The sequence below is a fragment of the Nannobrachium achirus genome (assembly GCF_963921795.1).
Source record: "Nannobrachium achirus genome assembly, chromosome: 8".
Lineage (NCBI taxonomy): Eukaryota > Metazoa > Chordata > Actinopteri > Myctophiformes > Myctophidae > Nannobrachium > Nannobrachium achirus.
Window position 1 is genome coordinate 40969591 of NC_137817.1, and position 12312 is coordinate 40981902.

The 12312-nt window shown below is 40.8% G+C and overlaps 1 protein-coding gene across 2 annotated transcripts in view; it reads right to left on the reverse strand.

Annotated features, from left to right (window-relative positions):
• LOC308289309 (alpha-2-macroglobulin-like protein 1) overlaps positions 1-12312 on the reverse strand; it is a 44280-nt gene that overhangs the window by 11279 nt on the left and 20689 nt on the right. For both annotated transcript variants that reach the window (XM_080730957.1, XM_080730958.1), the window contains exons 20-26: positions 11056-11182; positions 7737-7858; positions 6969-7020; positions 6427-6513; positions 3939-4115; positions 2249-2330; positions 896-1052 (exon numbers count right to left, since the gene is read on the reverse strand). In XM_080730957.1, the coding sequence (XP_080587083.1) occupies positions 896-1052; positions 2249-2330; positions 3939-4115; positions 6427-6513; positions 6969-7020; positions 7737-7858; positions 11056-11182 (804 nt within the window). The remainder of the gene's footprint in view (positions 1-895; positions 1053-2248; positions 2331-3938; positions 4116-6426; positions 6514-6968; positions 7021-7736; positions 7859-11055; positions 11183-12312) is intronic.

A 12312-nucleotide genomic window follows, 5' to 3' on the forward strand; every position in this document is an offset into this window, starting at 1 on the left:
AGACAGAACCACCGTGGTCCAGCAACAGTTAGAGTTATGTTTACAGGCTAGACTCAGAGACACTTTCCTACTGTAACACTACAGTTAACACTTCTGCCCCTGAACGTCCCATACTCTGGAAACTTCTGCAGAAAACAGCCATCAGTGAAACGGCTGTAAAGGTGCGTTCCCACCAAAAGAGAACATATCTATTAGCTTGAATCGCTGCATTTGGTCACACTGGTCAGCGTTGGTGGGGGGAAGCGAACGTATCCTCAGTTGGGATTTTCCATCTGGAGTGAAGATACCTAGCCTGGAATAGAGACGTCTTTTAACTTTGCTTCTCCGTCTGGCTACCATCCTGTTTGAGCTGGATTTCCAAAACGTCACCAATTACGTAGGGGCAAGTCAGGAAGTGACTTGAATGTTTTCGCGCCGCAGTTACTTTGTATGCAAGGATGTCTTCAAGACAAATTCATGTTTATTTTTCAGTTTGCATACATTCTATGATATTATGTTATAATATATAGTTGTATTCTATTATCCATTGTCATATATTACTGTATGTACAGTACAATACATACATGTTTAACTTTTAAATATTCAGAACATTTACATACACTCTCTGTACTTGCGTTATGGTCATCAGCAAGTAAGCATTTCATTGCACTGCTGAGCGAACTGTAACTATTTCATTTGGAAAGGCCTGTGTCTGTGCGTGCATGTGTGTGTGTGTTTTAGGGATATCCCACAGCTCAAGTGCTGCTGTGTTAATGACCTTCAACAGAAGAGGTCTTGAGCCAGAATGGAACCCAGGAAGTTATAATCGTCGGCAGCAGATTTCCGGGCTCTGCCAAAAGCATGTCCACCCATTCATTCACCGCTATGCCCTGTCAGCTACCTGCAGGTCACAAACCTTCATGCCGTTGTTCAACAGTTTCCCCACTGAGTTGATGCAGCCGTCCTTGCGCTGGTGAGAAGCCAGCCACGACTTGGCATCTCTAACGTGGTTGGGGTCCACGAAGATGAATGGCTTGGCCCCAGCAAATGACTTCATCACAAAGGCAGTCAGCCTGGACGGACACACACACGGACACACACGCACGCACGCACGCGCGCGTCACACACACATTAGAAAAACAAAGCTGACCATGACTAATGGTTGTGGTAACCTTTAAATGAACCCTGCTTTCATGGCGATTATATAACAGCTGCAAATGGAGCGCTGGCTCACATTTTGGCTCTGCCCGTACCCACAGCGACCCAACATGATCTTACACCATACGCTACACCCATTCACAACGACACCCATACACTGCTACACACTTCACCCATACACTGTTACACGTTAGATATAATCATAGACCTAGATGCCAGAGCACGTGAGCAAAGTTGTCGTGAGAGGAGATGTCATTCGCTGCTGACATTTTCCCCCTTTTTCTCCGTTGTACATACAGTGTTTTGTATTAGTTGTTGAAATGTATTATTGTGTTATTTTTATGCTATGTTGATTAATTGAATACATAGGACCACAATGGAAACAAGTCACCAGGACCTTTTTTGTGTCTTTTAGCATAAAATGTCTGACTGTACCTCGTGCTGTTTGCATTTATGACTAATAAAGTATTCACTCAATCAATCAGGGTTGAACGTGGGGGAGATCCCACTCTTTTCACGATCTGCTAGCCACTCAAGGAGAGTCCCACTGCTCCACTCAAACTCCATCGCTCACCTTGACACCTTAATAATAAATCCTGTGGGCTAATTAATCACCTGACGTCCAATCTTTTTGTGCATGTTCTACTACAGTGGTTCTCGACCTTTTCAGGCTGTGACTCCCCAAAATACTCCGGGGACCCCCCCACCCCTACCTAATAAGCACTTGGAATTGTAGGAGCTGAGGAATTACATTTTCAGTTCCACAGATAAATATTGTGAACCCACACAGAGATACACATTACACCCACAGATCTACACCCTCACAGAGCTGCATCTTAACATTTACACACAAAATCATTTACCGTATTTTACATGGATGCACAATGTGTACAGCAAATAGTCAAAATTGGTCAAATATTTCAAGTGTGTTGGCCATTACATTTTCCAAAAATGAGGCCTTTATTAATGCATTTTAGAATGGGTCTTCAGAGAAATTAGCAGACAGTTCCTACGTGGAATTAACATAAGGCCTACTGATTGGAACATTATTCTGAATGCTACTCAGAATAACAGTGTGGCTCACAGAATCACTGAGACTCATCATACTGACCAAGTGTTGCCAGATTTGTCGCTCTTCCCGAAGGCGCTGTAGGAGCCTTCATCATGCTTATAGTTGAGCTGTCTCTGATAACCTGTATATCACCCATAAACATGCAGTGTATCAACAACAACAAAAAGATCAACTCACTCAGATGTAAGAACAGTATGTGACACATGAGGTCCTGAATTCATGGCCAACCATTCATGGCCAAAGAGTGGTTAACCACTCTTTGTTTTAGAACGTAAACCCTATACTTAAGGGATAGTTCAACCTCAAAATGACTTTTTTTTTTCTTTTTTCGATCAATTACTCACCACCTTGAATTCATGGATATTTCTTTTGTTTTTGTCGCATTCTTATCCAATAATTTGAGGACTTTGTGTCTCCAAAGGGAACAAAGCAGGCTCTTTGTGTCTCCAGGCATAGAGGAACAAACAAAGCAGACTCTTTGTGTCTCCATAGGGAACCACTGCTGGTCATCAAATTATTGTCTTAGGAATGCCACAAAAACAAAAATCCATGAATTCAAGTCTCCATGGGGTGAGTAATTGATACTATCCCGTAAAGTAAACCCGATACTCTAGTTTCCCCTCTACACTAAGAGCTATATTTTCGTCCATGCCTTAAGGCCCATTCCCACTGGGCCAGATAACAGATAAAAAATCTCTTTCTCCAGATATTTTTTCAAAGTGGATGGTAGATACAGATAAAAATAATATCTACCACAGATATTTACCACAGATACTTTTATCTGTGGCAAATATTTTTTTTTATCTGTATCTACCATCCACTTTGAATGGAAAAGACTGGAGAAAGAGATTTTTTTATCTGTTATCTGGCCCAGTGGGAATGGGCCTTTACCCCTTATCCCTAAACTTATTTTCACCATTTTGAAAAACATTTCAAAAAACTTCAAATAGCCGATCTACATCGACATGTTGTGAGCTTGAAGATCAGCTATTTCAATATATTTTTCAAAATACTGAAAAAATGGCAAAAGAGTTTAGGGGTAAGGGGTAAGGCATGGACAAAAATAGGGCCCCAGATCTCTTTGCTGAAAACAGCAACAAATCTACAACACCTGACAACGCCTTTGTTTTTGTTGTATTATAATAATGTCCTTTTATGATGTGTTATTAAAATTTACAAAGATGTAAATAAAATCTATCTGCAAGTTTGTAGATCTGCTATCTTGGTCAATACCATTGTATGATGAACAGCTTAAAGCAGGGGTCTTCAACAGGGGGTCCGGAACCCCTAGGGGGTCCTCAGAGTTACTACAGGGGGGCCACCAAATCTTTGTGTGATAGGATCATGTTTTTTGCATGAACCACTTGAACCCTAGCTTTCCTTAATCTGAATGGAACATTACCCAAAAATAGCTGATCTACAAGCTTACAACGCCTTGCGTTGCGAGGCGTTGTAAGCTTGTAGATCAGCTATTTTTGTCAAAGAAGAGCAGACTAAAGTATTTGATGGTTCAAGTGGTTAAATGTCTGAAAAGACTCATTACACCAACATGATGATAGTGCTGTCAAACAAGTCTAAGCTGTCTAAGAAATCTATGAAAATCTTTCTTCTGCAACACAATTTTGTACATTATGTAGTGGGGGTCCCTGCTTCATCTCTCTCTCAGCTAAGGGGTCCCTGGCCTGAAAACGTTGAAGACCCGTGGCTTAAAGTTAGGTTCTGTGCTCACCACTCTCCAGGAAGCGCGTGGCCCTGTCCTGGATGTCTGTGGTGAGCTGCCCGGTGCTCTGCAGGTATCTGAGGATGTAGATGTTGGGAGCGAACAGCACCATGTTCTGCTCTCCACAGCCGTACGGCATCGCCAGCAGCTTGTCCAGGTTCTTCATGGCTCTTCCCATCAGATCACCTAGGGAAGGTTAATACATAAATACATGATTAGATCAAATGTACAGTATGTATCAATGTACAGTATGTATTATTAAGTGGATAAAATCTAGGATATAAAAAAATATATTAATGAGTAGAGCAGACATAAATTGTTTCTTCGAATGTTTTTAGATTATTTTTTTTAAATAATATAATTAAAAACAAAATGTATTAAACTTTATACAAAAACATAAAGGGACCCATACAAAATTGTCCACGACCCACAAATGGGTCCCGACCCACTGTTGGGAAACTGTGAATTAAGTTATATTAAATGGGGAGGGGAGGGAAATAACATTTGGCAACAGAAGATAAGTACAAAACTAAACATACAAGGGACAAACATAGATGAGATATGTGTGCAGCAGGTGTGTTACCGTGTATGTGTGTTGTGTGAAGTAAGGCTGAACGATTAATCGCTTCTAAACCGAAATCACGATTTGGAACCATGCGATTAGCAATTCGCAAAGGCCGCGATTTTAATTTATTTACATAATATTCATCATATCATGCAATGGCAGCAGCGAGTCTGACCCGATGGGTCTGACCCACTGCAACGGTCTATGCACAGTATGCAGCCAGCCAAAACCATCAGATCAGCATCTGACTGTCTTTCAATTCAGCACGCACAATTAGCCGAAATGACGTTGTTGTTGTGATAAAAGCTGTAATTTCCGTTCCAACAAAGTAGGCTACTCCATGTCTGCAGATAGCGAATGTTATAATGTCCTTAAATCTTGTGCATAGATAAAAGCTGTTGTTTCATTTGCCGTAATGTTGAAAGTGAAACTGAAAGGGATATTTTCTTTTGCGACGGTAACATGTGAGAAAAAATACTCACATTTTATATTTAAGTAAAAGTATCAATACTGTAGGCCTACTCGAGTAAAAGTACTTAAAATATTGGCATCAAAATGTACTTTAAAAGTATCAAAATGTTTGGAAAAAATGTACTTACGGTAGTTACTTTGCACCATTGTGTGAACCATTGTGTGAAACATGGTGTCATAAGTGCATTTTTTTGCCTTGAGCATAATGAAAGCAAGGCAGCGATATAAGGTAAAATTTTCCTTGACAATAATAACAGTCAGTCTATAGCATTACAGAGATTTTTCTGAATATAAAAACGTTTTATATTGCTAATAAGCACAATAAAAGGGAAAATGTTCTAAATATAACTGAACTGAACTAGTTGGTAATACGCAGATGCTTTTTAAATGTATTACCCAATAAATATTCAACTTAAGCTTGACTTATGGTAGGCTAAAGTGAATTTATAAGAAAATAGTGCTTCAAAAAAAAAAAAAAAAAAAAAAAGTTTTAACCAAAAATACTATCACTTACCCTACTTTAAAAAATATTGCGAAAGAATCGCAATCGCAATATCTGTCAGAAAAATCGCAATTAGATTTTTTCTCAAAATCTTCAGGCCCAGTGTGAAGAATGATGTACTGCAGAACAGGACCATTTACCTAGTATTAAAGGGGAGCTCTTCCCAACACCTACACAAACCTTGTTGAAACATTTTCATTGATTTTCCAATATGAGCTCTTGACACAATGCGGCAACTCCTCACAACAGAACAATTGGATTGATGTTAAATATCAGCAAAGTTCCCTTTTAATCTAGTACAAAAATGAGCAGAGAATGAATAGGAATGAGATGATAGGGGCAGGAATCATGTTCATGGAAGATTACGGTCAGATTTCCACCCCAGAGAACGGGGGCTGGAATGTCCTTGAAAGCAATTTGTTCCAATAAATATATGCAGATTTGCTCTGAATAATGTTGATTTTACCGTATCCATATTTGGGTAGTCTGTGTGTCTGTGCAAGTGTGTAAATATTTGCGCCCGTAAGTCGCATTTAGTATCAAAACCTGGCATATATGGCCAAGACAGAATTCATGTGCAAGTGTGACTCGCGTCATGGCAACCCATATATGGAGTTCCCTGATGTCATCAATATTATATTAAGCACATATCTGGGAATGCCTATATATGGACATATTGTGTCAGTCTCATGATAACCAGTGTGGTTGTTGCGACGTGAGTCACACTTGCAAATGGATTCTGTCCTTGTCCCTTTTCTGCCCATATATGGAGATCCCTGATGTCATCAATATTAAGCCCATATATGGGAATGCCCATACTGTATATGGACATATTGTGTCTTTTTTTGCAACGCACTTAAAAAGGTGTATACAAGGTGCTATATAAATGATTTACCAAATTCACACATTTTACCTTGATGTGTGTACAACTATTGAGTTTAACTGTAGATCTTACTGACCCAGTACGGAGACGAAGGCCTTGGGTGAGCCGGCTATAAACTTCTCAGGGAGCTGCAGAGAGATGACCTCCTCCACTGGTTTACCTTCTGCACCACACCGACACAACGAGAGGTCACAGACACATGGATTGGTGGGTAGAGGGTGGGTTAGGGGTTGCAGAGGAAAGGCAAGGGTTGGGAGACAGGGAGACATTGGGGTCAGAGGGTCACATTTAGAAAAGAAGACTTCATTCCAAGGGGTTGTTTATACTTTTTGGGAGAATGTGTGCGTTGTGTGGTGTTCAAGATTTCAAGAATGATTAGATCACACAATTACGCTATATGTAGTAATGGGGAAAATGTTTGTAACCCTCAACAATTATTACATAATCGCCCCAAAATTGCCGATCTACAAGCTTGTACAGTAGATCTTCACATTTTCTGGAAATGTCTCCTAGAACGGGGATGTTAGGGTCAAATGGTTAAAAATATATAATAGAGCCAATCAATAGTAACTTCATCATCATCAAATTGATGTGTGTTTAATGTCTCTGAATGCTGACCTGCAGGACAGAGGAATGCATTGTGGGTGCTGGTCTCTGGTGCTCCTTCAGCCTGGTGAAAACCAAAAGACATTAATAAATTAGACATTATACATTTCTTGTATCACTTTTATCCAATGTACTCTAAGTAACACACAGAGAGATTCAACACAAGCTCTGTACTCGAGTGTCCATATTAATCCATAATGACCAAGCAGCAAGACGTTATAGCACTTTACATTACATCGGCTACACAATACAATTAATAATTTGACTAAAAACTAAAGACCAAACAAAGCAGTTAACAGACTGCTGAAAGTGTTGGCTGATCGTCCCCCAGCGCAACACTGGTTGCCTTGGAAAACGAGGTTCTGATCAAAATAGAATCCATTTTCTGATACTGCTTCGTCTATTTCTCGCCTGAAATGTTTTTAAAAACATTCTTGAGAGCAAAGTTTTGTTGTAAATTACACTGTGTGTTTGTTTACATGGCTGACATGTTGGATACAGCACTAGACTCACGCAGCGCAGCCTGAATGCAGCAGGTGATCTGAGCCTTTGATTAGGCAGCGGTGCATTATAGAGCGCAGCGGTCATTATTCACCTATAATTCACCGCTGATTTCAGCGCTTGACCAATCAGAATCAAGCATTCAACCATCCATGTAATAACATACCTTATTGCATCTACGTGCTGCTGTGATGTTTTGAGCTAAACACACCGTCTGATGAAGAGCTTTTTTAGATATTTCGGCCTAGTATGCATTTCATTTTATTTTCAGAGACTGACCTCCACCAGCAGGGGACGGATCACTGTGTCCTTCTGTCCTTTCTCAGGGACCGTGGCGATGTCGTTACCACACAGCTGTTCTGTCCTTAGGGCCTCAGCACTGACCTTCAGACTCACCTTACCTGCACACACACACACACACACACACACACACACACACACACACACACACACACACACACACACACACACACACACACACACACACACACACACACACACACACACACACACACACACACACACACACACACACACACACACACACACACACACACACACACACACATTGATTACTGTTCGTTCTGCTGACACACCATCACTCAATCTGTGTATTTAGGCTAATCTGTATTTCCCTCCTTATAGATTAAAGTCTCCATGTTCTTCCTCCTTCCCCTCTTTCTCCTCGGCTTCCATTTACTGTTGCACCATGGCAACTCACCCACACATCTCTCTCCTAATGTTTTATTAACGTATGGAGAATCATCCAGCTCATTTTCTTCCATTCCGCGTGTTTCTCAATTACCTCCAGCAATTTGCATTACCTTTAGAATTTTACCACCAATTTCCCTTATTTGAACCTTCACTTGAATATTTCAAAACAGACTAAATATTTTAGTCAACCTTTATAAAACATGAACATATTGCATTCATGGGGATAGATTACCGTCATTAACCAAACTTGACATCTTGGGAAGTTGTTTTCATTCCGTTTGGAGTTTAATGGGAAATAATGAGCCTGGGAATTAAGGCAAAACTGACCTACAGGTTGGCCACCATATGGGAACTAATTAACCAATACAACATATCTATGTCCACCCTATAGGAACTAACAACAAATCTATGGCCACCGCATAAAGTATTAGCTTAGTTTACATGCTACAGTAGTCTACATAATTTAATCCGCTTTAGCAAACCACGACGCAAACAGAGGTATGTAAGGAAAAGAGGTGTGTGTGAGTACTTTTTTTTAATGAGACAGGGAATAGAGATAAAACTGGATTCAGGTACTGACAGGAGAGCTTTTCCGGCAAGCATTGAAATGTAGAGCTGCGAGCCATTTTGGTTTATGTAAAACCACCAAATGTATGTAAAATAGAACAGGGGTCTTCAACGTTTTTAGGCCAAGGACCCCTTAACTGAGAGGAAGATAAAGCAATACTGTATAAAACTGTGTTGCAGATTTTCATAGATTTCATGAAAGCACTGTCATTAGTCTATGTTGGATTTGTGTTAATGTGTTTTTTCAGACATTTGAAGAGGTGGTGCCATAGTTTTGTACTTTTTCTGTTTTTCATGTGTCTAGGAGGTTGAAAGTACTTCATTAGACCCCCTGGTGTGGTTTTTATGAGCAATTATGTATTCTCTTGGTATTTGTTTGTTTTCTCTTGGAGGCTGCCACCTTGTGGTCAAAAGTGTCAGTTAAAAAACACACATACCTACTATGTCACAGTATCAACTCCTCCCCTAATTACCATTCACCCAACACTGTGGGGTGTGGCTAACTTCAGCTGGGTCACCACCCACCATGACATCCATGCATACTTAATGAACTGGGGGTGTGGCCACATAAAACCCCAATTTTAACTCTTTCTGTATACTTTGGAAAAAATCTTCCTCCTAGTATAATCATAATACCTGATAATCATGTTTTAGAGGGGGGGAAATCATGGCAACACCTCTTTAACGACTTAAATTGGCGATACTTTGACCTTTTCAGTCTCTAGACCAAACCTATTTGCCAAAAATAGCTTCGCGCTAGTTCTCCTCAAAATAGAGATGCGAGGGTTCAATTGTTCATTGAAAATAATGATCCTATCACACAAAGATTTGGTGGCCCCGCCCTGTAGTAACTCTGAGGACCCCCTAGGGGTCCCGGACCCCCCTGTTGAAGACCCCTGAAATAGAAGAATGAAGCAAAAAATAAAAATAAATCCCCCTTCACTCATTCTCTCTCCTCTCCCCTATAACTCTTACCCTGCTTCAATCCTACCTTCTAACCTCCTTCAATCACGATCACAGAGGACAACCACACATCTCATGCCCCCTCTGGAGAGGAGAGAGGTTTCCTCGCGTTTCGTCAGAGAAAGAGACTACCTGACTCGTTAGTACAAGTGATTGTCAGCGCTCCTCAGAGGACGCGCGGGGGGGATGGGGGGGGGGCAAAGTGCAATCAGGTATTCATCCCAGATCGTTGTCTTCATCTCCGTTGATGGAGGCTGACAGGCCTGAAAATCCTGGGGTTTCGGGGCCGTGCAAAGATCAACGTTAGGAGAACAAGTTGGTTCTTTAGGCGGGCGGCGAGGGACTGAGCTGTCAGCGCGCATGATTCACACCAGTTATCTTGACTTAAACCGGGTCCTACCTTGACTACATGCCTGTGAAAGAGATGCTGTTTTTATCTGAACATCTATGTGGGTGTGGAGGTGCTGTAACTGTAGGAAATAGAAATCACTGAGGAAGACAGCATGTCTGCTAGATGTGAGGGCCGCATAGCGGCCCGAACCTCTAGTATATACAGTGTATATTTATATACACACACACGGTACACTGTATGTTCATGCGCGCGCGCGTGCACACACACACACACACGCACACACACACAAGGGCTGTCAAATGATTAAAATGTATTCTAGGGCTGTCAAATCATTAAAATATAATCAGATTAATGACAGATTAATAATTAATTTGTCAGATTAATTATGAATGAATCATGATTAAATAACCATTTGCAACTACAGGTATGACCAAAATATGCCACAGTTTTCTGTATTTTTTTTATTTTTTTTAACTGTGCTGTTGAACACCCTTTACTTCTGTGTGTTGGTTAAAAAAAAATCTAACCAATGAAAAGTATTAAAAAGCGCATTGGGCCAAAACCGCCTAACTCCACTTGAGCTGGATGTTTTTTTTTCCATTTCCTGAAAAATGAACATTTTAGAGTTGCTGAGTGATTTCTGCCCGACAGCAGAGATAATGTTTGTGGCAACGTAAAGATAAATGGCACTCTCTCACATTTCCTTCTCACCCCATTGTGCCAACACTCACTTGGCATCTCTGACTGTTCACTGCTAGCTAGCCAAATCAAATATTTATTTATCCATTAACAAAGGAAACCATAAAATACACGCCTAGCACAGTGTGCGCTGTTAAGAGACTACCATAACGAGTGAACAAAGAGGAGAGGAGTTTCAAAAGAATGTTTTTTGAACATCAAACTCGCTCACAGGCCTGTAGCTCTGAGCAGGTGAAAAGGGAAATGTGTTTCGACAGGGCTTAACTGGGTAGATCTGAGTGAAGTGAATACGGTGTGACTCACCCAGAGTGGTAGGTGTCACAATCCAGTTGAATGTGTGAGACTCTTCCCCACACAGACACAGAGTATAAACACAGCCATCACACTGTCTGACGGTGTAGTCATCCGATTGGCTCAAAGTGGCCTGCACCTGCACAGAACGCACAGACAGAAGAAAGAACACCTCAGTCATGTGGTAAAACAAAATCAGTAACAAAATATAAATATATCGTCGTTGTCGGGTGAAAACCTTGTATGTCCAAAACCATTCGTTTTTTATATCATTTAAAAAAATGAACTAAACTAGTGAAAACAGCTGATCTACAAGCACACAACGCCTCGCACCGCAAGGCGTTGTGTGCTTGTAGATCTGCTGTTTTCACTACTTTTGTGCGACGGCCTTGCCTGATGAAGCAGGGCTTTACTTACAAACGTACAAATTTGAAAATTGGAGATACAAGGTTTCTGCCCGACAGTGACTATATATAAAACCACAAATCCTTTCCACAATGTAGATATCCAGCAGCACAAAGTTTGTTAACGGTACGGTAGAACAGTCAACAAAAGCTATGCTAAAAGGACAACATGAAAAGCCCCAGTGGGCTTGTTGCCATTGTGGTCTCCATTGTACTCAATTCATCAACAAGAAATACAATACATCTCAGCACAAAACCAACAGCAGCAAAAGATATCTTTACAGAAAAAGAGGAGCGGGGGCAGGGCAGGGGGCAGAGGATGCCACACCCACAGGCCCCTTCCGTTGTGCCCACTGAGAGACTGCATGAGACCCATTTTTTACCATCCCTAAACTTCTTGCCTTTTTTTACTGTTTTGAAAAACATTTTAAAATACTTCAAAAAGCCGATCTACATCAACACGTTGTGAGCTTGTAGATCGGCTATTTTAACTATTTAAAAATGTTTTTCAAAATAGTAAAAAAAAGGCAAGAAGTTTAGGGATGGTAAAAAATGGGGCTCATGCAGTCTCTCAGTGGGCACAACGGAAGGGGCCTGTGGGTGTGGCATCCTCATTTAGGAATAAGGGGTAAGGCATGGACAAAAATAGGGCCCCATTTGTCTCTCTGGGCGCAAGCTGGTAAGGGATATAATTCTAATTCCAATTGTAATTTGAGGATAGCCATGTTTTTAGGACAGTTTAATCTAGGTATCTGTGTATCGTGTTTGTATGTCGTTTTTACTGCATAAATGAAGTTCAGAGAGGAAAATAAAGTAGAGATGGACAATATCAGAATATCGGATATTGCTTATCGTTAATTCATGT